General features: G+C 44.4%; 4 protein-coding genes across 4 annotated transcripts in view; 1 reads left to right on the forward strand and 3 right to left on the reverse strand.

Moving 5' to 3' along the window:
• The window catches only part of LOC309549119 (uncharacterized protein), a 2,919,967-nt gene that overhangs the window by 1,261,128 nt on the left and 1,630,868 nt on the right, over positions 1–27,971 (reverse strand). The window lies entirely within an intron of this gene.
• The window catches only part of LOC309549117 (uncharacterized protein), a 4,285,597-nt gene that overhangs the window by 1,150,467 nt on the left and 3,107,159 nt on the right, over positions 1–27,971 (forward strand).
• LOC309548656 (uncharacterized protein) lies at positions 1,832–27,762 on the reverse strand. The gene is made up of 9 exons (XM_082248623.1): positions 27,676–27,762; positions 8,035–8,202; positions 7,825–7,948; positions 7,611–7,708; positions 7,294–7,521; positions 7,023–7,164; positions 2,837–3,826; positions 2,008–2,791; positions 1,832–1,924 (listed from the first exon to the last, which is right to left on the reverse strand). The coding sequence occupies exons 1-8, from the start codon at positions 27,757–27,759 to the stop codon at positions 2,052–2,054; spliced, it is 2,574 nt and encodes an 857-aa protein (XP_082104749.1). The 5' UTR covers positions 27,760–27,762; the 3' UTR covers positions 1,832–1,924; positions 2,008–2,051.
• Positions 20,131–26,265, reverse strand: LOC309548657 (uncharacterized protein; the record flags this gene model as incomplete). The annotated part of the gene is made up of 2 exons (XM_082248624.1): positions 20,131–21,125; positions 26,116–26,265. The coding sequence occupies 2 exons, from the start codon at positions 26,263–26,265 to the stop codon at positions 20,451–20,453; spliced, it is 825 nt and encodes a 274-aa protein (XP_082104750.1). The 3' UTR covers positions 20,131–20,450.

The following is a 27,971-nucleotide window of genomic DNA, read 5'->3' on the forward strand; positions in this document are numbered from 1 at the left end:
TTCTCATTTTATTGAGATGTGGTTTTAGATAAATCAATAAATGTTATTTTAGGATAAATCCATGGAGTTGTCATCTGTCTCATGCTGTGCCCTTAAAGTCCACACATATGACAGTGGTTCCTTGTGAACATCTGTAGGTTCCCATTTCTCTGAACAGATAGGATGTTGGGACTCTCATTAAAAAAATTACGTGGAGTCCCCTCCCCCCCAGTCTATACCAGGCCCATGCCAAAATGTAAAAAAAATAAATGGCGTGGGGTCCCCCCAAAATCCATACCAGATCTTAACCTGAGCATGCAGTTCGGCAAGTCAGGAAAAGGGGGACAAGCGAGCGCCCCCCCTTCTAACCCATACAAGGCCACATGCCCTCACCATGGGGTGGGGGTGGGTGTTTTGTGGCAGTTCTGCCCCCCCCCCCACCCCAAAGCACCTTGTCCCCATGCTGATGGGGACAAGGGCCTCTTTCCCACAACCGTGGCCTGGGGTTGTGGAGGTCTGCAGACAGGGGGCTCATCGTAATCTGAAAGCCCCTTTTACCAAGGGGACCCCAGATCCTGCCCTCCCCCATGTGAATGAGTATCGGGACCATAGTACCTGTACCTATTCACTAAAAAAAGTGTCAAAAAGCAATAAAATACACACACACAATTTTTGAAAAATTCTTTATTAAAAAATAAAAACCAGCCTCCCCCAATGTAGATCCGTCATCAATCACAACGCCCGCCGCACCCAAAAAAATAAATAAAAAAAAGACGCTCTCGCCATCATGGAGGGCCTCTACCTACTGCAGGTTCCGCATTTACATTTGTAAGAGGCGGGGCCACCTGTCTACATCACCTTTTTTCAATATTGGCCCCTAAAGGCCTGGTATGGACTGGGGGTCGGGGGAGCACATAATTTTTTTCTATTTCTTTCCATTCATCTGTCATGGTTGGTAAGGATGCGGGTGGGCGGCTTCCCGGCTTGCTCATTAACAACCAGCTATTTCTTCACACAGAATTAGCATCGGTCGATTGTTTTTTTTTTTTGACTGATCCGAATCGTTCTGAAAAGTTGGAATTCATTAGAAAATCAATAAACAAAACAAATTTTAACAGATTTCAACAAAATTCATTACAATTTCATTTGTAGATTTGGATACATCTGAATCTAGGAATAACCAAAAATATGTCGGAATTTGTATTCGCACCGAAACGAATTTCATGTGTCAAACACTTAATGGCCACCCGCTAATAGCTGGGCTCCCAGCCAATGCAAATGGCCGCCGGTGGCAGGGCCCACTCTCCAGGCATGGATCCTCTACATATGTGTGCCATAACACCACCCCGCTGATAGCTGGGGACTCAATGACCACTCAGGACATCCTGGAAGACTTCTGGATACCAAAGGAAGCTCCTGACATCCCGCACAGCTGCCCAACACCAGACCTGCCCACCAATACTTCCAATAGGTAGGAAAACTTCATACAGAAATGGACCTATAAGTGAGGAGGACAAAAAAGGAATGCAGCCATTGGCTTATTTTGAACATTTATAGGGGTGGGGTCTTAGGGGGGGGACCAGGGCGGGGCTACCCAAACGTATGCTGCCATGGACATCTGTCAGGAAAGCACATTACGGCCACTAGATGGAACTGACCATTATAGGAAATCCCAATTTGCCATGACTGGGGGAATGCGGGTCACATTTCATCAACAAATTTATAACAACCAGATCTGTAAGTGTTTGTGAAATCTTCCCGCACAAAATGTACTCAGCCAATGAAAGGTAAGGACTCCATTTTTATTTTTCTCCTGCTATCAATGGCCAACCTGGGACAACACTTCATCCATGTCTTTGGTGATCTCTGATCTCCTTATGAAGTGTTTCTTACATGATGAAGATCAGCCATGGAGTATATCTGAGGTGTATATCAGGGTGTACTTCTTCCCCACATGTCCACCAACATTCATATAGAAGACATTTCCCGCACTCAAGGCACTAATACACCTCAAGGGCTGTGTGGGACCCCTGATGTACAGGAAGACAGGACTTCAGTGAGGAACATTTCCCTCACTCAGGACAGGAAATTGGCTTCTCCCCCGTGTGAGATCTCTCATGCATGGAAAGATTGGACTTCTGTGAAAAACATTTCCCGCACTCAGGACAGGAATATGGCTTCTCAGCAGTGTGCGATCTCTGATGCACAGAAAGATTGGACTTCTCTGAAAAGCATTTCCCGCACTCAGGACAGGAATACGGTTTTTCACCAGTGTGCAATCTCTGATGTCTGGAAAGAGTGGACTTATCTGAAAAACATTTCCCACACTCAGGACAGGAATATGGCTTCGCACCAGTGTGCAATCTCTGATGTTTGGAAAGAGCAGACTTCTGTGAAAAACATTTCCCACACTCAGGACAGGAATACGGCTTCTCACCAGTGTGCAATCTCTGATGTTTGGAAAGATCAGACTTCTGTGAAAAGCATTTCCCACACTCAGGACAGGAATACAGCTTCTCACCGGTGTGCATTCTCTGATGTCTGGAAAGAGCAGACTTATATGAAAAACATTTCCTACACTCAGGACAGGAATACGGCTTCTCGCCAGTGTGAAATCTCTGATGTGTGGAAAGATTGGACTTCTGTGAAAAACATTTCCCGCACTCAGGACAGGAATACGACTTCACCCCAGTGTGCAATCTCTGATGTCTGGAAAGAGTGGACTTATCTGAAAAACATTTCCCGCACTCAGGACAGGAATACGACTTCACACCAGTGTGCAATCTCTGATGTCTGGAAAGAGCGGACTTATCTGAAAAACATTTCCTGCACTCAGGACAGGAATACGACTTCACACCAGTGTGCAATCTCCGATGCCTGGAAAGAGCAGACTTATCTGAAAAACATTTCCTACACTCAGGACAGGAATACGGCTTCTCGCCAGTGTGCAATCTCTGATGTGTGGAAAGATTGGACTTCTGTGAAAAACATTTCCCGCACTCAGGACAGGAATACGACTTTACACCAGTGTGCAATCTCTGATGTTTGGAAAGATCAGACTTCTGTGAAAAACATTTCCCGCACTCAGGACAGGAATACGACTTCACACCAGTGTGCAATCTCTGATGTCTGGAAAGAGCGGACCTATCTGAAAAACATTTCCCGCACTCAGGACAGGAATACGACTTCACACCAGTGTGCAATCTCTGATGTCTGGAAAGAGCGGACTTATCTGAAAAACATTTCCCGCACTCAGGACAGGAATACGGCTTCTCCCCAGTGTGGAATCTCTGATGTCTGGAAAGACTGAACTTCTCTGAAAAACATTTCCCGCACTCAGGACAGGAATACGGCTTCTCGCCAGTGTGCAATCTCTGATGTTTGGAAAGATCAGACTTCTGTGAAAAACATTTCCCACACTCAGGACAGGAATGCGGCTTCTCACCAGTGTGATATTTTTTATGCACATTAAGTTTGGATTTAAAACTGAAACGCTTCCCGCACTCAGTACAGGAGAACCTCTTATCTGGTGAAAGGAAGGCAGAGTCCCTCACAGTCTGAGGTTCCTCAGGATAAGAGGAATACGATGGTCCGGCACTGTCCCTCACAGTCTGAGGTTCCTCGGGATAAGAGGAATACGATGGTCCAGCACCGTCCCTCACAGTCTGAGGTTCCTCAGGATAAGAGGAATACGATGGTCCATCTACACTGTGTGGTGCCGGATAGACATTTGAGGTAGCCGGGTTTTCTCCTGGACTATACTGTGTGATGTTCTCATCTTCTAATTTACAGTCTGGAGACAAAGTGAGACAATCCTCTGAGGTTTTCCTCATCTCCCGTCCATCTACTAAAATAGAAATACAAAGATTATTACTAGACATCAGCAGATTAGTTCCCCTAAACCAGGACTCCGCCCACATCAGGCAGCTTTGTCTCTGAGGATCTTACAATTCTTCCCTCAAGGTAACTAGTAAATGGGTCCTCTGATCTCCTACCAGTCAATTTCTTTATTCATGGACCTTAGTCAGAGAGTGAGGAAACAACGAGAACTGTCTTTTATAGGAGTGACAGGGATGAGGGGATTATAGGACGAGTGTCCCCTCCCCCTCTATCACTCATTGCCATCTTCCCAACACAAGAAGTGCTGCACTTCCTTATTTAGTCCATGATTTAGTCATGAATAACAGCGGGGCTGAGCCCCACCAGAGGTCAGAGAGTGAGGATGGGGGGAGAACAACCAAGATGAAGACTGGACTGATCCTGAAGACCACCTTCATTGGGTTACTGACTCCTCCCTCATTATCACTTTCTGTTTAAGGTTCCAACATTGGAGGATGTTATCACATTATTATCACCATGTAAAAGTCTGTCCTCCAATCAAATCATCAGATATAAAATATGATATAAAATAAATAATAAATCGGTGCAATCATGTAGTGTAAAGAATGGTGTATAAATATTCACAGAAACATTCACCCAATGGCAGCTTACATTCAGAAAGTTTCTTTCACTAAACACAAAAACAAATAAAAAAGCAAATAAAATGCAGTGCCAAAAAAATAAAAATAAGTTGCTTCAACCAAATCTGTAGACAATAAGTGGGAAATAATTTCACTCCTCTCCTCCTTCCTCCACAGTATATATGGAAGGGGTATCTGAGTGAAGGATCACATTGTGAAGCTTGTTTAGTCCGCACTGCTCAAGTCCCGGCTTTGTAATTCTATCATCTTGGATTTTAATGTTGAATAAAGCAGATAGACGGAGAGCACTAGAGGGGGTGTCATTTTCTACCCCCCCCCCATATATACCGTGGAGGAAGAGGAAGGAGGAGAGGAGTGAGCGATATCCCTAGAGGGGGAAGGGATCTGTGGGACTCGCTGGTAATACAGGAGTCAGATGGGAAGGTGAGTGGAAGTGACCACCAGCACCTTTCTCATCTGCAATTTCTGCACTCGCACTTTATCATTTATATTGGCCCTGACTGATGACACGTGTCACATGACACACATTTCTATCCTCTTATTGGACGATCACATTACTATTTATTCATTTCCTGACACTGTTTAATAGATTTCATATTTTTGAATTGTAAGTCTGATTGTTACACGGCGCGGTGATATCGCACAGATTGGATTATTATTTCCCCCTTATTATCTACAGATTTGGGGGAAGAAATTTATTTTCATTTTCATTTGATTTTTTCATCAGATATAAAATGTCCAGCTGGTATGAAATGAGCGTAACAAAGAGAATCCATATTATGTGTATATACAGTATCTCACAAAAGTAAGTACACCCCTCACATTTGTGTAAATATTTTATTCTATCTTTTCATGTGACAACACTGAAGAAATTACACTTTGCTACAATGTAAAGTAGTGAGTGTACAGCTTGTATAACAGTGTAAATTTGCTGTCCCCTCAAAATAACTCACCACACAGCCATTAATGTCTAAGCTGCTGGCAACAAAAGTGAGTACACCCCTAAGTGACAATGTCCAAATTAGGCCCAATTAGCCATTTTCCCTCCCCAGTGTCATGTGACTCATTAGTGTTATAAGGTCTCAGGTGTGAATGGGCAGCAGGTGTGGTAAATTTGGTGTTATCGCTCTCACTCTCTCATACTGTTTACTGGAAGATCAACATGAGGGCAAAGAACTCTCTGAGGATCTAAAATAAAAAGAATTGTTGCTCTACAAAAAGATGGCGTAGGTTATAAGAAGATTGCCAAGACCCTGAAACTGAGCTGCAGCATGGTGGCCAAGACCATACAGCGGTTTACCAGGACAGGTTCTACTCAGAACAGGCCTCGCCATGATCGACCAAAGAAGTTGAGTGCCGTGCTCAGCTTCATATCCAGAGGTTGTCTTTGGGAAATAGACGTATGAGTGCTGCCAGCATTGCTGCAGAAGGTGAAGGGGTGGGGGAGGGGTCAGCCTGTCAGTGCTCAGACCATACGCCGCACACTGCATCAAATTGGTCTGCATGGCTGTCATCCCAGAAGGAAGCCTCTTCTAAAGATGATGCGCAAGAAAACCCGCAAACAGTTTGCAGAAGACAAGCAGACTAAGGACATGGATTACTGGAACCATCTCCTGTGGTCTGATGAGACCAAGATAAACTTATTTGGTTCACATGGTGTCAGGCGTGTGTGGCGGCAACCAGGTGAGGAGTACAAAGACAAGTGTGTCTTGCCTACAGTCAAGCATGGTGGTGGGAGTGTCATGGTCTGGGGCTGCATGAGTGCTGCCGGCACTGGGGAGCTACACTTCAGTGAGGGAACCATGAATCCCAACATTTACTGTGACATACTGAAGCAGAGCATGATCCCCTTCCTTCGGTGACTGGGCCGCAGGGCAGTATTCCAACATGATAACAACACCAAACACACCTCTAAGACGACGGCTGGCCTGCTATAGAAGCTGAGGGTAAAGGTGATGGACTGGACAAGCATGTCTCCAGACCTAAACCCTATTGAGCATCTGTGGGCATCCTCAAATGGAAGATGGAGGAGTGCAAGGTCTCTAATATCCACCAGCTCTGTGATTTCATCATGGAGGAGTGGAAGAGGACTCCAGTGGCAACCTGTGAAGCTCTGGTGAACTCCATGCCCAAGAGTGGAAAATAATGGTGGCCACACAAAATATTGACACTTTGGGCCAAATTTGGACATTGTCACTTAGGGGTGTACTCACTTTTATTGCCAGCGGTTTAGACATTAATGGCTGTGTGTTGAGTTATTTTGAGGGGACAGCAAATTTACACTGTTATACAAGCTGTACACTCACTACTTTACATTGTAGCAAAGTGTCATTTCTTCAGTGTTGTCACATGAAAGGATAGAATAAAATATTTCCAAAAATGTGAAGGGAGTACTTACTTTTGTGAGATACTGTAGCGGTGGGTAGAGGAGATAGAGCAGAAGTCTGTAATACAACATAGATTATATAGCGCAGGGGTCAGGACTCATAATATTGGTATTCAGTAATCAGTGGTGGATTACATGTATTTATGTCATGTATGTATTTAGTGTTAATGACCCACCTGTGCTGATCTCTGTAGGAGTGTCCTCCTCTATAAATGTCCCCGTTATTCCATCCTCCTCCATAGACTGCTGATCATCCCTCACATACCTCTCTTCTTCTTCTGCTTTAACCTCAAATTCTATATCGATTGGATCTCCACTCTAAACCAAGAAAATTAGAGAGAATATCATCTGTAGGTTATAAGCTTTAAAACTGTGATATTATAAAAAAAAAAAAAAAAAAAACATCCTCTCCAGAAGTCCATGTTCTAGATACTCCAATCCTCCAACCTTGTAACATTGAGGGATGGTGTGACCTTCCTGTGTGGAATCCCGGGAATACAGAGGACGGGGACATCTCTCTGGTGAGTTTCTGTAGCTGGATGACTCCTCCATGGTGTCCTGATACAGATCTTTGTGTTCCTTTAGAATCTCTGACTCCTTCATCACCCCATCCTCATCATCCTCCTCTTTTATCTCTTCTTTAACCTCAACTTTAGAATCTCTCAGGTTTCCACTCTGAATATATAATAAAAATGACAACAATGGTAACAATGCAGATAATGTACAGATCCTAATGATACGATCAGTGATTGTTCCTCATCTACCTGATGATGGTGAGGGATGGTGTGACCTTCCTGTGTGGAATCCCGGGAATACAGAGGACGGGGACATCTCTCTGGTGGGTTCCCATTACTGGATCCATCTGTAGGAAACACACACACTGACTGAATACATTGTTTCTATGTGTTTATCAGATGATGGGGGATCTAGGTGGACCCTCCGTACTGCTCTCTCCTTTACAATAAAGTCTCCTCTTACCCGGTGATGTGAGGGGCGGCTGATTCTCCATCATGACGTCCTTGTAGAGATCCTTGTGTCCTTCTAAATACTCCCACTCCTCCATGGAGAAATAGACAGTGACATCCTGACACCTTATAGGAACCTGACACACACAATGATACAGTCACCATCCAGACACATCCCTTGTCTGTTACTGGATAATGTCCCAGAATTCCCAGCTCCGCTCACCTCTCCTGTCAGCAGATGGACCATCATGGTGGTCAGTTCCAGGATCTTCTGCTCTCTGTTCCTCTCAGGTATCGGAGAACGAGGTGGAGGCACCATGGTGGGGCTCTGGGTCCTGCTCCATCCTCCTGAGATTGGCTCTCCAGTAGACTTCTTCACTACAACATAATCCTACAGATCAGGAGAAAGATAAACCAATATCAATCATCTGACATCATCTACATGTCTACAATAAGAACATGGTCTATTGACCAGACTAGATAAGAGTGATGTCATGTGACCTCCCAGAATCCTCCTCACCTCTCTGGTCAGGTCTGTGTTTTATTAATAGAGATAAGAGTGATGTCATGTGACCTCCCAGAATCCTCCTCACCTCTCCAGTCAGGTCTGTGTTCTATTAATAGAGATAAGAGTGATGTCATGTGACCTCCCAGAATCCTCCTCACCTCTCCGATCAGCAGGTAGATAATCTCCAGGGTGTGGCTTAATAACCTCTCAGTCATGTGACGCCGATCCTCCTCCATCCTCATTTGTGTGGTCATGTGATCTATGCGGGTTTCTCTGTAGACGGATAATGAAGAATTATCTGGATTGCATTGGTTGGACAATATTAGGATGGGGATATAAGGGGTTATAGGCGGGTTGCCCCCGGTGGGAATTGGAACATGTAGATTGGGTTAATTAGGGGGATCTTTTTATAAAGAGTGGTCACAGGTTCTCTGAGACAATCAAGACCAATGCAGAGCCCATAGCCCTTGATTGGACAGGAGGAGGGACAGTCCACTGTCAGAGTGTAGGGGAGTAGAGAAGAGTGTCGGTATTGAGAGATCAGCGGATCGGATAAGTAAAAGTGCTTTTACTGGTTCCCTACACCAAAATGACCATGTAACCCTTGAAGTGGGGCTGCCCCCATTATTTGAGGGTTAAATGCTCATTTGGGTTTTGGTAATTTTTTGTTTCCCCAGAGATGGGCTTTAAACAAAATAACATTTTCACACACAATAAAATCTGTATTTTAAACTTGTAAAAACAAAGCCCCCCCCCCCCCCCCCCCACACACACACACACACAATTATGTCAACCCTTAAAACTGTGTGTTCCCATGAAATGGTAACTAAATTCACTACCCAACATGGTGCAAAGACAACGCTATAAAAGCTCCTACAGGTCATTCGTTTAGAGAAACCCGGTAATAATGGCCCCAGAATCATTGCTCTCACTCTAGTGTTCGGGCCAATACCCCCTTTGTGACAGCGTAATATAAATGACAGGTCCTCTTTAATCACTTAAGCCCCGGAAGATTTTATCCCCTTCCTGACCAGGGGGTATTTTTTGCGATTCGGCACTGCGTGATTTTAACGGGCAATTGCGCAGTCGTGCAACGCTGTACCTAAACGAATTTGACGTCCTTTTTTTGCCACAAATAGAGCTTTCTTTTGGTGGTATTTGATCACCTCTGCGATTTTTTGATCATGCGCTATAATCAAAAATAGAGCGACAATTTTGCAAAAATAATATTTTTCACATTTTTTTATATGAAATTACCCAAAAAAATGTAAAAATCTAATTTTTTAAAAATTTTTGGCCAATTTGTTTTCTGCTACCTATGTTTGGTAAAAAAAAAAAAAAAATCACAATAAGCGTATTTTAATTGGTTTGCGCAAAAGTTATTGTGTTTACTAACTAAGGGAAAGATTTTTGTCATTTTTGTTGTTTTTTTTTTTTAACAAGTTATGGCAGCGATCTGCGATTTCTTTTTGCGGGACTGCGACTTTGCGGTGGACAGATCGGACCCTTGACTGACATTTTTGACACTTTTGGGGGTACCAGTGACATTACTGCAGTAATCAGTGCTATACATATGCACTGTTACTGTAAAAATGACACTGCCAGGGGTTAACTTTATTAGAGATGCAGTGACTATGTGTGTCACTAGGGGCGTGATTCTTACTGTGCAGGGATGTGGCTGTGTGTGTAACAGCACAGATCAACGGTCCTACATAGTAGGACCGTTAGATCAGTGCTTTTTCACAGGGAAGAATGACAGGCGGCTTTGTTTACATTAGCCACCTGCCTTTCTCCCTTCACAGCGGACGATCGCGAGTGACCGGCGGACATCGGGTCCGCCGGTCACACGCATGGAGGTGTCCGTGAACGAGCCGAGGCGGGAGCGCGCCTCCGGCGACGCGCGCTCGCCCGCTATTGGCTCCCAGGCTAGTGACGTACCGGTACATCACTATGCCTGGCCGGGGCTGACCGCCGCAATATATGTACTTGCAGCGGTCGGCAACCGGTAAAGGAGACATTAGGGGTTTATTAAACCTCCAAAGTCACCTATGGACCCCAGTGAAGCTGATGAAGTACAGATTGGGATCAACCAGCTTCATCCCTGACCACAGTGACCGGGGAACAATGGCACTAAACCTGGAAGTGATGAAATGCTCATCTCTTCAGCATTCATTCACCAGAGAAGAGATCTGAGAACTGATCACCCTCAACTCCATCCACCATGCCAATCCTGGGCCTACAGGAGGGGCAGGCACATGGTTAATATAGTGAAGCATGGAGATATTTGTATCTTCAGAGGAAGGGTGTGAAAGGGCAAATTTCAGGAGAACCCGAATCTCATCCCTCTTTACAAGAGACTGCTAAGGTGAGAAGATGATTGGTGAGAAAGGTGACAAATCTCCAGAATAATCTCAAGATAATTTTTCGACCCTGAAGGGGTTGATCTAGCTTTCCACACTATATATGTGCATATCATCAGCTGCTGGAGATAAACAGTGACTATGGAGAAGGAGGACGGACGTGACGGGGGGGGGGGGGGTTACTGGGTGTAAATAGAAAATAAGATCTTATTACCTCCTCTACTGCCACTTCCAGCGATGTCTCCTCTCTCCTTTGTGCCACATGGAACTTGTGTCTGTACCTGCCATCACTTCCTGTCTGGGTAGAAGTGAGATCACCACCTTGTGGAGCTCAGAGGAACTGCAGCCCTGAGAAACGTCTCGTAGTGCGAACACAGCCTTGTGTTGTATATCCTTATAGATGGGTCATCTCCACTCCCACCAGGGGGGGGGGGGAATATATTACTGCCTATTACCTTCACATGCTCACCCCCCCCCCCTTTCCTGGCCAGGCAGGCGCTGCATGCTCGGATTAACAGTTTTGTATTTATTTCCCGGCTGACCTCACACAGTTTTTTTTTTTTTTTGTTTCTTTGCTTTAAACACCTACTAGATTCAGAGTCTGGAATGTATATTTGGGGGACTCAAAATTTGGGGGTGTGAAAAAAGTCTTTACCACTTTCCGACCTCCCTATAGCAGTTTTATTGCTACAGGGCGGCCGTGCTGCTCAGAACCCCATATATAAACGTGATCCTGCACTTCCAGGTAGTGTGCACACGTGCGCGCTGCCAGTGGCTCACTACCACTGTGATTCTACACAGCAGGTCCCGCAGACGCGATGTCCTCCGGCACCCGTTGATCGTTCGGTACACAGGCAGAATTGCAATCCATCTATGTAAACAAGGCAGATTGCCGTTATGTCAGTAGGGAAAGCATGGATCCTGTGTTCCTGCAAAGCAGAGGCACTGATCCATGCCTTCCCCTAGGAAAAGCACCTCCCTCAATACAAAAACACTGGCTAGGCACACATTTAATCCTTTGATTGCCCCTTCCCAGCCAGTGTCATTAGTACAGTGACAGTGCATATTTTTAGCACTGATCACTGTATTGGTGTCACTGGTTTTCACAAAGTGTCAGTTAGTGTCTGATTTGTCCGCCGCAATAAAGTCCCGCTGTAAGTCACTGATCACCGCTATTACTAGTAAAAAAATAAAAATTCCATAAATATATCTCATAGTTTATAGACCAGAAATTTTTTGCGCAAAACCAATTAAAATATGCTTATTGAGATTTATTTTAAACAAAAACATGTAGCAGAATACATATTGGCATAAACTGATGAATAAATTTAATTTTTTTACATTTTTATTGGATGTTTTATAGCAGAAATTAAAAAATATTGTTTTGTCAAAAAATTTTTGTTTATAGCGCAAAAATGAAAAACCGCAGAGGTGATTAAATATCCCCAAAAGAAATCTCTATTTGTGGGGGAAAAAAGGACATTGACTTTATTTGGGTACAGCGTCGCACGACCGCGCAATTGACAGTTAACAACTTCAGCCCTGGAAGATTTACCCCCCTTCATGACCAGGCCATTTTTTGCGTTACTTTATTTGAAAATTTTGCGGTCATGCGACGCTGTACCCAGATAAAATCAATGTCCTTTTTTTCCCACAAATAGAACTTTCTTTTGGGGGTTATTTGATCACCTCTGCATTTTTTTATTTTTTGCGCTATAATCAAAAAATGACCGACAATTTAAAAAAAAAAATATATATTTTTTACTTTCATGAGGGCGGCGCCTGTAAAAACAATCAAGCGGCTGAACAGCCCATATGATTGTTTCTATGGTGCAGGGAATCACCGGCAGAAAAAGAAGATATAAGAATGATGCCTGTAGCTCCACCCATCATCCAGATATCTTCACTCAAAGTCCATGACGTCATATGAGGTCGTTGTGCGGGAAGTGGTTTAATACAGGAGAATAATGTCCGCGCCCCCCTAAGCATCCGCTTATTTGTAGGGACATAAACCATTTGGAGTGCCAGAATCCCAATCTTCTTCTCATTGGTATAATGTCAAGGATTTTGCAGACAGAGGAAATGAGCTTTTCAACGTTAGCAAGCATGTTGTGTGAAGGTCCTTCTTCATTATAATGACAATGTGGGGGAGAGAAATCCTCTGCACCTTCCTCCAGTATGGCATCCATATCCTCACCATTCCCTCCTGTCTCTGCGTCATAAACTAGTGAAGATAACCCGCAAATATATTCCATTCTAGGTTGGTGCACATTATTCTGCTCACACAATCAGTGCAAGTCCAGCTGGTCACTGAGGCATCAAAAGAAACTTGAATGGACAACCATGCTCCAACAAAATACTCCTTTATTAGAATATTTTCAGAAGTGACAACATGGCAGGAGAGATGAGACTGTCAACGCGTTTCACACTACAAGCATTTAGTCACAGCAAACCCGCCATACTGCTTTCTCTCTATTTAAACATACAACATCAATTGCCATATTAATTAATATTTAAGCTGAACATCATAGACAAGTGCAGAATGGAAACATTTGTTTTATTTCGGATAAATCGGTTTAGCTATTTATTTCGCTTTCTTGAATTTGTTTAATTTCAAGCTTTCAGGGCAATTCGAATCGGTCGAAAATGTATCAAGCATTGTTGCTGGAGCAAAGGATTCATCCTGGCACAGTCAGAGGCTTTAAGGTGACTGAATGTTCAAGCATGGCCTGAAGTGCTTGTCTGGAAGGTCCAAATGCTGTACCCTCCAATCAGAAGAGGAGCAACCAGGTCCCAATAAGATATGTATGGGTGGCACAATCTGAAAAAGACCAGCAAGCAACCTCTCCCCCAGAAGTGGAGCTCTTTGCTGACTATTTGGTTGAGGACTTTCTTTCTCTCTTCAATTCTTTCTGGACTTCAAGTCGGAACTGCAGGAGCAAACCTCTTTGGAGTTAGACACTGACTCTAGAACTGCAGTTTTCTTTCATTCGGCAGACATTTACTCAGGAGCAGGAGGCCGGACTAAATGCAGCTCATTGCTATCAAATAAAGCAAGCCCTTAAAGGATACCGTTTAAACTCTTGCAATGCAGACAAGATTGTCCCACTCATAGAATTATTCTTTTGGACAGAATCAATATTCTTCATCCCAACTTCCATTGCATTGGAAGAGAGGCAAAGGTTAAGGCAGGTTCACAGGCTACAACTGCAGACAGATATACCCCTTAGGGACAAGTCCAACACAAAGTTACCACCAGAAGACCCTAAACCCCCCAAGGACCCACCTAATCATTATTATTCAGAATACCCCTGAAGGACACAGCATCCCCCAATGGCAACTCCATGCATATGGCTAAGCTCATGAAGGCCACGTCAACCAAATAGGTGACTCATTATGCTGGAAAATCTCTTCCTCTTCACAAGTGCCTAATCTGACATCCTGCAGTGCAGGTAGAAGTGTTCTGGTTGGGGTTTGAACTGAGCAACCCAGTGCTGCAAGGTGATGACCACTAAGACATTCTGCTGCTCTGCCCTTCTGATCAATTTGCACCACTCTTCTAGCATGAGCTTCTAGCTTAAACATCATAGGGAAAAAAGGCAATGCACTGCTTTGAAGTGCGAAAAAAAATTGTATTGCAGGTAACTCTGCAGGAAGGGAGGTACAAAAACCTGCTTATAGATCATCCTCATCTTCCTATTAGGAATTGTTTGAAGAGGGTTAAATTGGTCAGTTGACTGATCCTGCAAGGGAAAAGCTTGACATTGTCAGAGTTGAGACTCCTTGCACAGGGAGAGTTGTAACAGACTCCTTTACAGTGTCTTGACTACCAGTGGCTACCTGTTGGTAGGGGTCATCTTCCTCCCTGGATGCCTGAACAAAGCAGGAAATTTATACAGGGTTTTGCCTGTCAAGCACCAAAGGCCCAGTCTACGGTGTGCATAATACATGGAGATCTGGAGAGGCTTAATAGAAAGTGTCCATTAGTCAGCTTCCCATACCCCAGCTTTATGAGGCCTGCAGAAGGGCTGACAATCCAGGAACAGTATCAGTAAGGAAGACGCTGCCCCCTCCAGCTATAACCTGCATAGAGCAGCCACAGCATAGAGGGATTAGGCTGCAGCGGCACAAGGACCTGTCACAGTAAGAAATAAATCCATGATAAACAGACATGGTGCAAGGGAGAGCTCCATATTGTGTGGGAAAAAGAAATATATTACCTATATAATTGCTACTCAAGCTATGTAGTAATTTAGAAAAAAAAATAATTTGCAATTCAAACTACGGGTGCTAAAGTCTCCTAAGCTGTCAAAAAAGACAGTGTAACAATTGTTTGATTGCTGGTTGAGAGAAACCTGTAAGGGGTTAATTACTGCTAAAGGAATACTGACACTGCAGCTTCTCACATCAGAGCACCATCCCAGCAGGTGAATAATCAAACAGACCCTGCCATACAGAGGTAGAGCCCTCCTAGGTAGGTGCTAGAATGAGTGGATATAGTTTTTGGTTTCTCTGCCTAACAGGGACACAGCTCATGCTGTCTTGATGTTTCACACTGATCCAATAGCCATGGAGTATATTGGACAGTGGGTGGAGTCCTGGCAGATGAGAGCATGGATGTCTGTACCAATGATGTTGAAGTATTTTTCTAATTTGTGTATGTTGTCTAGTATAAGATGTTATTAAACCGACTATTTCTGTTTTTGGTTGTTTCAGGCCTCGGAACATAACTTCCTCTCTTTTGTACTTATAAGTCCTATTATAAGCTTTTCGCAGTGTAGTCCGCGAATAGCCTCTAATAAGCAATCTCTTTCGAAGGGAGTCCGCCTCCCGTTTAAAATCTTCGTCGTTCAAACAGATTCGATGCAATCTAAGATACTGGGAGTAGGGTATACTATGTACCGGGGGTTTGGATGAAAGCTATTGGCATGTAAAACCGTGTTGCCGGCTGTCGGTTTTCTATAAAGTGTAGTTTTTATCCCGCCTTCTTCTTGTATAAGAATTTGTATGTCTAAGATCACACTACTACACATATACAGTATCTCACAAAAGTAAGTACACCCTCACATTTTTTTAAATATTTTATTCTATCTTTTCATGTGACAACACTGAAGAAATGACACTTTGCTACAATGTAAAGTAGTGAGTGTACAGCTTGTATAACAGTGTAAATTTGCTGTCCCCTCAAAATAACTCAACACACAGCCATTAATGTCTAAACTGCAGGCAACAAAAGTGAATACGCCCCTAAGTTAAAGTGTCCAAAGTGTAAATATTTTGTGTGGCCACCATTATTTTCCCCTCTTGGGCATGGAGTTCATTAGAGCTTCACAGGTTGCCACAGGAGTCCTCTTCCACTCCTCCATGATGACGTCACAGAGCTGGTGCATGTTAGAGACATTGCACTCCTCCACCTTCCGTTTGAGGATGCCCCACAGATGCCCAATAGGGTTTAGGTGTGGAGACATGCCTGCCCAGTTTATCACCTTCATCCTCAGCTTCTCTAGCAAGGCAGTGGTCATCTTGGAGGTGTGTTTGGGGTCGTTATCATGTTGGAATACTGCTCTATGGCCCAGTCTCCGAAGGGAGGGGATCATACTCTGCTTCAGTATGTCACAGTACATGTTGGCATTCATGGTTCCCTCAAAAAACTGTAGCTCCCCAGTGCCGGCAGCACTAATGCAGCACCAGACCATGACACTCCCACCACCATGCTTGACTGTAGGTAAGACACACTTATCTTTGTACTCCTCACCTGGTTGCCGCCACACTCTTGACACCATCTGAACCAAATACGTTTATCTTGGTCTCATCAGACCACAGGACACGGTTCCAGTAATCCATGTCCTTAGTTGTTTTCAGCAAACTGTTTGCGCACTTTCTTGTGCATCATCTTTAGAAGAGGTTTCCTTCTGGGATGACAGCCATGCAGACCAATTTGATGCAGTGTGCGGTGTATGGTCTGAGCACTGACAGGCTGACCCCCCACCCCTTCAAACTCTGCAGAAATGCTTGGCAGCACTCATACGTCTTTTTTCCAAAGACAACCTCTGGATATGACGCTTAGCACGTGCAATAAACTTCTTTGGTCGATCAACACGAGGCCTGTTCTGAGTGGAACCCGTCCTGTTAAACCGCTGTATGGTCCGGTCCGGGCCACCGTGCTGCAGCTCAGTTTCAGGGTCTTGGCAATCTTCTTATAGCCTAGGCCATCTTTATGTAAAGCAACAATTATTTTCTTCAAATCCTCAGGGAGTTCTTTGCCATGAGGTGCCATGTGGAACTTTCAGTGACCAGTATGAGAGAGTGAGAGCAATAACACCAAATTTATCACACCTGCTCCCCATTCACACCTGAGACCTTGTAACACTAACGAGTCACATGACACCGGGGAGAGAAAATAGCTAATTGGGCCTAATTTGGACATTTTCACTTAGGGGTGTACTCACTTTTGTTGGCAGCGGTTTAGACATTAATGGCTGTGTGTTGAGTTATTTTGAGGGGACAGCAAATTTACACTGTTATACAAGCTGTACACTCACTACTTTACATTGTAGCAAAGTGTCATTTCTTCAGTGTTGTCACATGAAAAGATAGAATAAATTATTTACAGAAATGTGAGGGGTGTACTTACTTTTGTGAGATACTGTATATTTTATCTTGTACCTAGGATCATCAGGACAGATACCTATATATGCACAACACATTTTGGATGGATTTTTCTCCCCTGTGTCTGCCTCATGTCGGGTTAATTTGTTGGGGGTTGGAAGGAAGGCCGTGTGCTAGTAAGTCATGTTTGTATTTATTAAGCTGTACATAAATACAGATTATGTCCTAGGTTTATGAAACACTAATATCGAGTCTGAAAATTTTAAGAGAAAACTGTCTGTACATCTTCATAGTCCTGAAGAAGCCTTGTGTGAAACGCGTTGACCAGTGAACAGAGGAAGATAGAGGAATATGATCCGAAGCAAACACAGTGACGTGCCTCCATCCCTAATGGTTAATGCAAACAGAAAACAGAGGTCGTGGGACTTTAAATGAGGCAGGTCATCAACTAAGATATACAAAAATAGAATCTGAACATAGTCATTTATTATACATACAGTAATTGATACAAATGTTGACATCAGTAACAAATATGATGCAGACATGTATACAAAAAAAAGCTGAGACAAAAAAATCCATATAGTAAGGAGATTGTTATAATAGTAATAAGATATATTCAGTAATAAAGTACATGGCCGTCACTAAATGTTCCATCTAAGTGAAGAGAAGAAATATCTATACCTACACGAACCTTATGATATATACCAACTTATCCTTATATATGTATGATGGACATGAGTGAAATTAGTAGGAGACATTGATCTCCTGTGTACGAGCTGAGCTCAGTTCGGGGCCAGTTTCCTCATTTTATTGAGATCTGGTTTTAGATAAATCAATAAATGTTATTTTAGGATAAATCCATGTAGTTGTTATCTGTCTCATGCTGTGCCCTTAAAGTCCACACATATGACAGTGGTTCCTTGTGAACATCTGTAGGTTCCCATTTCTCTGAACAGATAGGATGTTGGAACTCTCATGTTAGCTCTGGTTTTTCTTCTATCCAAGTTCTCCAAATAAAACATAAAAACACATCCCCTAGACTGGTCATTGGAGACAACGAGCGGAAGAGTGTGCACCTGGCTGTGTGAAAATACCCTGTATCTGGCTGTGGAGTAATCAGTGTGAGGCCCGGGCAAACCAATATCCAAGCGGCTCCTGCGGGGGTACCGCTACACAGAAGGCAAACCTTGCTTCAACAAACAGAAGACAAAGGTAGGCAACTGCACCAAACTTTGGTAAGAGGCTGCAATGCACATCGATCACCCAGAGAGCAGAGTCCTCTCCATATATTTTCCTTTTGGTTACTCCCTAGCAGCCCGCATGCCGTCTGCTCCCTTCTGCTGACCCCAAGCCAAACATACTCACGTGTCCCAGACCTCTTCCACAGGGCAATCGATGCATCCGCAGGGCGACTCAGATCCCAGAGGCAGGAACACAACTGCTATATCTGGGTTGGGCACGATTAGGAGAAAATTGTGTGTGTGTGTTTATATTACTTTTTGACATTTTTCTGGTGAATAGGTACAGGTACTATGTTCCCGATACTCATTCACAATGGAGGGAGGGCGGGTTCTGGGGGCCCCCTTGGTAAAAGGGGGCTTTCGGATGATGACAAGCTCCCTGCCGGCAGACCCCCACAAACACAGGCCATGGTTGTGGGGAAGAGGCCTCTTTCCCCATCAACATGGGAACAAGGTGCTTTGGGGTGAGGTGCAGGGGCAGAGCTTTCCCAAAGCACCCACCCCCCCATGTTGAGGACGAGTGGCCTTGTATGGTTAAGGAGGGGGGGGACTCACTCGCCCCTCCCACTTTCCTGACCTGCCAGGCTGCAAGATGGGATAAAGGGTCTGGTATGGATTTTAGGGGAGAACCCACGCTGTTTTTTTTTTTTTTTTTTTTAATTTTGATCCCCGAAGGACCTGGTATGGACTTGGGGGGGGAGTACGCCGTTTTTTTCTATTGCTGGGCAATGCCGGCATTCTATTCTTTACATTCATCTGTCAGTGGGGAAGCCCGCTGACAGCTGATGAGTCATGTCTGGTAAGGATGCGGGCGGCCGGCTTCCCGGCTTGCTGCTTAACAACCAGCTATTTCTTCACACAGAATTTGCATCGGTCGATCGTTTTTTTGACTGATCCGAATTCGAATCGTTCTGAAAAGTTGCAATTCGTTAGAAAATGAATAAACAAAACAAATTTTAACAGAGTTCAACAAAATTCATTACAATTTCATTTGGAGATTTGGATACATCAATCTGAATGGAATAACCAACAATTTGTCGGAATTTGTATTCGCACCGAAACGAATTTCACGTGTCTAACACTTAATAGCCACCCGCTAATAGCTGGGCTCCCAGCCAATGCAAATGGCCGCCGATGGCAGGGCCCACTCTCCAGGCATGGATCCTCTACATATGTGTGCCATAACACCACCCCGCTGATAGCTGGGGACTCAATGACCACTCGGGACACCCTGGAAGACTTCTGGATACCAAAGGAAGCTCCTGACATCCCGCACAGCTGCCCAGCACCAGACCCGCCCACCAATACTTCCAATAAGTAGGAAAACTTCATACAAAAATGGTCCTATAAGTGAGGAGGAGAACAAAGGAACGCAGCCTTTGGCTTATCCTGAACATTTATGGGGGTGGGGGTCTTATGGGGGAGGAACGAGGGCGGGGCTACCCAAACGTATGCTGCCATGGACATCTGTCAGGAAAGCACATTATGGCCACTAGATGGAACTGACCATTATAGGAAATCCCAATTCGCCATGACTGGGGGAATGCGGGTCACATTTCATCAACACATTTATAACAACCAGATCTGTAAGTGTTTGTGAAATCTTCCCGCACAAAATGTACTCAGCCAATGAAAGGTAAAGAATCCATTTTTATTTTTCTCCTGCTATCAATGGCCAACACGGGACAACACTTCATCCATGTCTTTGGTGATCTCTGATCTCCTTATGAAGTGTTTCTTACATGATGAAGATCAGCCATGGAGTATATCTGAGGTGTATATCAGGGTGTGCTTCTTCCCCACATGTCCACCAACATTAATATAGAAGACATTTCCCGCACTCAATGCACTAATACACCTCTAGGGTTGTGTGGGACCCCTGATGTACAGGAAGACAGGACTTCAGCGAGGAACAATTCCCTCACTCAGGACAGGAAATTGGCTTCTCCCCAGTGTGCAATCTCTGATGTCTGGAAAGAGTGGACTTCTCTGAAAAACATTTCCCGCACTCAGGACAGGAATATGGCTTCTCACCAGTGTGCAATCTCTGATGTTTGGAAAGATCAGACTTCTGTGAAAAACATTTCCCACACTCAGGACAGGAATACGGCTTCTCACCAGTGTGCAATCTCTGATGTGTGGAAAGAGCGGACTTCTGTGAAAAACATTTCCCGCACTCAGGACAGGAATACCGCTTCTCCCCAGTGTGCGATCTCTGATGTATGGAAAGATAGGACTTGCATGAAAAACATTTCCCACACTCAGGACAGGAATATGGCTTCTCACCAGTGTGAAATCTCTGATGTCTGGAAAGAGTGGACTTCTCTGAAAAACATTTCCCGCACTCAGGACAGGAATGCGGCTTGTCATCAGCATGCAATCTCTGATGTCTGGAAAGAGCGGACTTATCTGAAAAACATTTCCTGCACACAGGACAGGAATACGGCTTCTCACCAGTGTGCAATCTCTGATGTTTGGAAAGATCAGACTTCTGTGAAAAACATTTCCCACACTCAGGACAGGAATATGGCTTCTCACCAGTGTGCGTTCTTTTATGCACATTAAGATTGCCTTTCAAACTGAAACTCTTCCCGCACTCAGAACAGGAGAACCTCTTATCTGTTGTAAGGACGGCACCGTCCCTCACAGTCTGAGGTTCCTCAGGATAAGAGGAATACGATGGTCCGGCACTGTCCCTCACAGTCTGAGGTTCCTCAGGATAAGAGGAATACGATGGTCCAGCACCATCCCTCACAGTCTGAGGTTCCTCAGGATAAGAGGAATACGATGGTCCGGCACTGTCCCTCACAGTCTGAGGTTCCTCAGACAAAGTGAGACAATCCTCTGAGGTTTTTCTCATCTCCCGTCCATCTACTAAAATAGAAATACAAAGATTATTACTAGACATCAGCAGATTGGTTCCCCTAAACCAGGACCCGCCCACATCAGACAGCTTTGTCTCTGAGGATCTTACAATTCCACCCTCAAGGTAACTAGTAAATGGGTCCTCTGATCTCCTACAAGCTCATTTCTTTATTCATGGACCTCAGTCAGAGAGTGAGGAAACAACGAGAACTGTCTTTTATTGGAGTGATAGTGATGAGGGGATTATAGGACGAGTGTCCCCTCCCCCTCTATCACTCATTGCCATCTTCCCAACACAAGAAGTCCCGCACTTCCTTATTTAGTCAATGATTTAGTCATGAATAACAGCAAGGCTGAGCCCCACCAGAGGTCAGAGAGTGAGGATGGGGGAGAACAACCAAGATGAAGACTGGACTGATCCTGAAGACCATATATATCTCTGGGGAAGTCCAACCAGGATGTAACGCATCAGATGGGAGTGGTTTGAGGACATCATCATGTTGGGCGGAGTGCCCTCAAGTTACACTGAGACTGATGCTTGGGGAATCTGCAGTGATTGTGTGTATTCAATACTGGATAACAGAGCAAGTAACCCCGGGAGTATTGTTCTGTCAGAGATCTTGCTAGACCTGGGCATGGGGCAGAAGATCCAAGGTTCATAGCCCAACGTCTATGGTGAACATCAACATTTTACTACCAGCTGAACCCCAGAATATCCATAAATCCAGTCTAGAGACATAAATTGTGTCTGCAGCACAGAGAAGGAAGATTATCCGAGAGAAATACAGGACGGGGAACACAGCTCAGGAAAGTGACCAGGGGATTACAGGCTGATATCACCCAGTCCCCGCCCTACTCTGGACCAACAAGTGAGCAGTATGGGTTAAAGAATGGATTTAGTGTTAATGACCCACCTGTGCTGATCTCTGTAGGAGTGTCCTCCTCTATAAATGTCCCCTTTATTCCATCCTCCTCCATAGACTGCTGATCATCTCTCACATACGTCTCTTCTTCTTCTGCTTTAACCTCAAATTCTATATCGATTGGATCTCTACTCTAAACCAAGAAAATAAGAGAGAATATAATCTGGAAGATATAAGCTTACATAAAAAACACACACATCCCCTCCACAAGTCCATGTTCTAGATACTCCATCCCACCAACCTTGTAATAGTGAGGGATGGTGTGACCTTCCTGTGTGGAATCCCGGGAATACAGAGGACGGGGACATCTCTCTGGTGGGTTTCTGGTATTATGTTGCTCCATCATATTCTTGTGTCCTTCTGAAACCTCCTCCATAACTCGATACTCCTTATCCTCTTCTTTATACTCTTCTTTTACAACAATATTATCCTTGGAGTTTTCATTCTGAAAAATATAATAAAATATTCATTGTAAAAAAACACGATTGCTTTTAAACCATAACTATCAATAATTGTTCCTCATCTACCTGATGATGGTGAGGGATGGTGTGACCTTCCTGTGTGGAATCCCGGGAATACAGAGGACGGGGACATCTCTCTGGTGGATTCCCATTACTGGATCCATCTGTAGGAAACACACACACTGTCGGGGACCATAAACCAGGCAAAGATAGAAAGTACAGTTAAAAAAAATATGACACCTTTAATGAAATAGAAAAAAAATAACAGTTCAGGAATGTCGTCAAAAAGAAAAGCTGAGATTTGGATGCCAGAGCAGGTAATCAGAGGAGCCGGGGTCAAGAAACCAGAAGTCAGCATAGTTGGAAGCAAAAATCAGGAACAGGAATAGGAAGAGAAGTCAGCCAGGGCAAAAAACACACAGGAACACACTGGAGATCATAGACAAAGCAAAGGCAAGGAGGAAATGAGCTCAGGTGCTTCAAAAGCAAACGAGGGGCTGGCTGTAGGCTGGACGAATGAGGCAGTAAATGGTAACCAGGTAAGTCACTGTGGTAACAAGCGGCTGGTAGTTACCCGGCAGCTAAGCAACTTCTGAACATTGAAAGAAAAGAGCAGCTCGCTAACTATCAGGAGCCCAGCCCTGACAGTAGCCTCTTCCCCAACAATCCCTCCCTCTTGGGGGAGCACCATGCTTGAGGGGAAAATGTATATGGAAATCCTGGAGCAGGACAGGAGCATTTATGTCCGAGGATAAGACCCAAGAGCGTTCCCCTGGACTGTAACTCCTCTGTGAACTGGATATCCTATGTGTCCACTAAACCTACAGGAGTCAATGATAGATATCTCATACTCCACGTAGTTGTCAACCTTAATCAGGCGAAGGCATGGTACTGAGGTGGTATAGCAATAACACGTAAGGAAACATGGAATACGTTGTAAATACAAACGTTGGAAGGAAGAGCTAATGCGTAGGCCATCATGTTAACCTTATAGAGTATGCGGAAAGGCCCAATATACCGAGGTGCCAGTTTAAGTGAGGGAACACAGAATCAGAGGTAATGGGAAGACAGCCAGACCCTCTCCCCCACTTGGTAGGAGGGTGAAGGTAGGCGTCGGTGGTCAGCATGGTTTGTACCTCTCTCTGGAGTGTTGCAAGGATTCTTGGACCTGCACCCAAGTGGAACACAGTTCCTGAAGATGTTGCTATAACGCAGAAATGCCTTGCAGAACAGATGTATCAGGCAACATGGATGGCTGGAACTCATAGTTCACAATAAACTGAGATAATCAGGAGGCAGCATTGATGGTGCTATTGTGAGCAAACTCCACCCAAAGTAACAGGTCCCACCAGTGTTATGATGGTCAGAAATATAGCAATTAAAGAACTGCAAGAACTGCTTCAAGGCTTGTTCGGCCCATTCTGCGGCCTCATTGGAGTGTGGGTGATATGCAGAAAAGGAAAGCTGAATGTGCACAAAAGGCTCACCAAAACTTGCACGACACCAACTGGCTACCCCTGTCCAAGATGATAACTTTAGGTAACCCATGTAACTGAAAGAACTCTCCAGTGAAAATGAATGACAGTTCCTTGGACACAGGCAACTTATTTAGCGGAATGCAATGTGACATTTTGAAAAACCGTCAACCACCATAAAAATAACTGTTGCTATGGGAGTTGCGTAAATCCATAATAAAATCAATAGACAAGTGGATCCAAGGCCTCTCTTCACTGCATATGGGTTGAAGGAGGCCCACTGGAAGGTGTTGTGGTGTTTTATTCTGAGCACACACAGGACAGGCAGCTACAAAGTTGGTTTCATGAGCACGGAGACTAGGCCACCAGCATTGTTGAGACATAGGCCATATGTCTCAACAATATGTCCATACGCCGTTGATTTTTTCCTGGGTGACCAGCTGTCTTAGGTGAATGGTAGGTCTGGAGGAAAATGATGCGGAGATTCTCGGGGACAATGCAGCGGTCATGAGGTTTTCCAGGAGGAGAATGGATCTGAGAGGGCATCATTCTCTCACCCAAAGGTGAAGTGAGACTAGAAAGAAATAGCCAAAATGCAGTCCGAAAGGTATCACAGGAGTGGGAACAGACTCTTTTTTGGAAGAGGAGGAAAACTGCGGCAATAAGGCATTTGCTCTTATATTCTTTGTATCAAGTAAGAATGAGACTATGTAATTGAAGCTTGACAGAAAAAGGTCCCACTGAGCCCTTCCAGGAGATAAACATCTAGCTTCAGACAAGAATGAAAGATTCTTATGGTCAGTCAAAATGAGGACCAGCACAGTAGTTCCCTTGATGAGATGCCTCCCTTCTTTAAGAGTTAAAATTATGGCTAATAATTCTCTGTCCCCAGTTTCAGAATTTCATTCTGCTAGAGACAATTTTTTTTTAGAAAAGTAGCCACAAGGATGGATAGAACTCTCAGGGGTAGGAGGTTGAGACAGGAAAGCGCCTACTCAAGTCTCACATGCATCAACTTCAAGAATGAAGGGTAACATGGGATTAGGATGTTCCAGCACTGGGGCTGCAGCAAAAGTGATCTTGAGGGATTCAAAGGCTTTAATGGATTCCGGGGACCAATTCTGTGGGTTGCCCTCTTTTCTGGTCATACAGTATCAATGAAGGGGTTTGACCAGAAAAGAGAAGTTACTCATAAAATCCTGATAATGATTGGCAAAGCCAAGAAAATGTTGTAGAGCACGTAGACATATAACCCAAAGCCACTTTAGGACTGCAGATGGCTTCTCTGGGTCCATCGAAAACCTGGCAGCACAAATGACATAACCGAAAAATTGAACCTGTTCATGGAACTCGCACTTATCCAACTTGCAATAGAGGTTGCTTTCTCTCAACCTCAGTAGCACACAGGAGAGACATCTGTGTGGAGGTTCTCTAGGGATTTAGAATATATGAGTATATCACCCGGGTAAACCACCACACATTATGGCAGCATATCTCAGAGGACATTTTTAACAAAGTCCTGGAAAACTGCAGGAGTGTTGCAGAGACCAAAAGGTCATTACGAGGTATTTATAGTGTCCGGTCCTAGTATTAAATTTCCATTTGTGACCCTCATTAATCCTCACAAGATTGTATGCCCCCGCAAATCGAGCTTCGTGAAGACCGATGTTCCCTTGAGGCAGTCAAATAATTCAGTTTTCAATGGGATCGGATACGTTTTTTTAACAGAAATGTAAATGAGACCCCTATAATCGATACAGAGACTCAGTTCACCACTCTTTTTTTTTTTTTCCCACAAAGAAAAAGTCGGCACTGGAAGGAGAAGAGGATTTGCGGGTGAACCCCTGGGATAGTTAAATCACAGCATCCATTGCCTTCTCCTCTGAGACAGACAGAGAGTAAACCCGGCCACGAGGAGGAATGGCACCGGGATTGAAGGACAACTGTTCACTCAAAAGGCCGATGTGCCAAAATACCGGCCTGACCTTTGTCAAAGACATCACAGAATTCATGGTACTCTTCTGCCAAGACTGAAGACGTGCACATGATCTTAATTACTTTCTAAAAAGATGTATTAGTGCATTGTGGGGACCATGACAAAACCTCAGCATTACGGCAATTAAAAGAGGGATTGGGCCTCTGTAACCAAGGATAACCAATGACAACTGGGTAATGAGGTAAGGAAATCACTAGGAATTTTAATTATTTCATGGTGAAGAGCCCCTACAGCCATGGTCAACGGAGTGGTTTCATGGGTCACATGGGCAGGCTGTAGAGGTCTCCCATCAAAAGCCTCAATGGTAAGGGGGAGGCACGAGGCTGCAGTGGTATTGAGTGCTTCAACACAAAGTGCAGTTAAAAATCACACCTTTAATTAAATAGCAAAAATAACAGTTCAGGAACGTAGTCAAAAACAGAAGCCGGGGTTTGGATGCAAGAACAGGTAATCAGAGGAGCAAGGATCAGGACACCATAAGTCAGCGTAGTCAGGCGAAACAAATCAGGAACAGGTATCGGAAGAGAAGTCAGCCACGGCAAGTCATACACAGGAACACAATGGAGAGCATAGACCACGCAAGGGCAAGGAGGAAATGAGCTAAGCTACTTAAATAGCAAAATGGGGCTGGCTGTAGGTTGGACTAATGAGGCAGGTAATGGTAACCAGGTGAGTCACTGTGGTAACGAGCGGCTGTTAATTAACCGACAGCTAAGCAACTTCTGAGCTCTGAAAGAAAAGAGCTGCTTGTTAAGTAGCAGGAGCCCAGCCCTGACACACACTGACTGAATACATTGTTTCTATGTGTTTATCAGATGATGGGGGATCTAGGTGGACCCTCCGTATTGCTCTTTCCTTTACAATAAAGTCTCCTCTTACCCGGTGATGTGAGGGGCGGCTGATTCTCCATCATGACGTCCTTGTAGAGATCCTTGTGTCCTTCTAAATACTCCCACTCCTCCATGGAGAAATAGACAGTGACATCCTGACACCTTATAGGAACCTGACACACACAATGATACAGTCACCATCCAGACACATCCCTTGTCTGTTACTGGATAATGTCCCAGAATTCCCAGCACCGCTCACCTCTCCTGTCAGCAGCTCCATCATCTTCTTGGTGACTTCTAGAATCTTCTGCATGTTGTGTCTCTCAGGTTTTAGGGAGTCACATGGAGGCACTGTGATGGTCATATGATCACCTGACTTCAGAAGAGGAAATCTCTGTATTGGAGAACCAATAGGAATATCATGTTAGAATCCCAGAATCCTCCTCACCTCTCCGGTCAGGTCTGTGTTTTTATTAATAGAGATAAGAGAGGTGTCATGTGACCTCCCAGAATCCTCCTCACCTCTCTGGTCAGGTCTGTGTTTTTATTAATAGAGATAAGAGAGGTGTCATGTGACCTCCCAGAATCCTCCTCACCTCTCCGGTCAGCAGGTAGATGATCTCCAGGGTGAGGTTTAGTATCTTCTCAGTCATGTGACTCCGGTCCTCCTTCATCCTCATTCGTTCTGTCACTCGATCTATACAGGTTTCTGTCTAGACAGGTAAGGATAAAAATATATATGTAAGTGCAGGAATGTTCTGACCCTGCAGGTGTTGTTCTAGGTTTCCACACTATATATGTGTGTATCATCATCTGCTGGAGATAAAAGAAATCACATTGACTATGGAGGAAGAGGACGGACATGAGGGGGGGGGGGGGTTATTGGGTGTAA

Source organism: Pelophylax lessonae, assembly GCF_965119305.1.
Source record: "Pelophylax lessonae genome assembly, chromosome: 3".
Classification (NCBI taxonomy): Eukaryota; Metazoa; Chordata; class Amphibia; order Anura; family Ranidae; genus Pelophylax; species Pelophylax lessonae.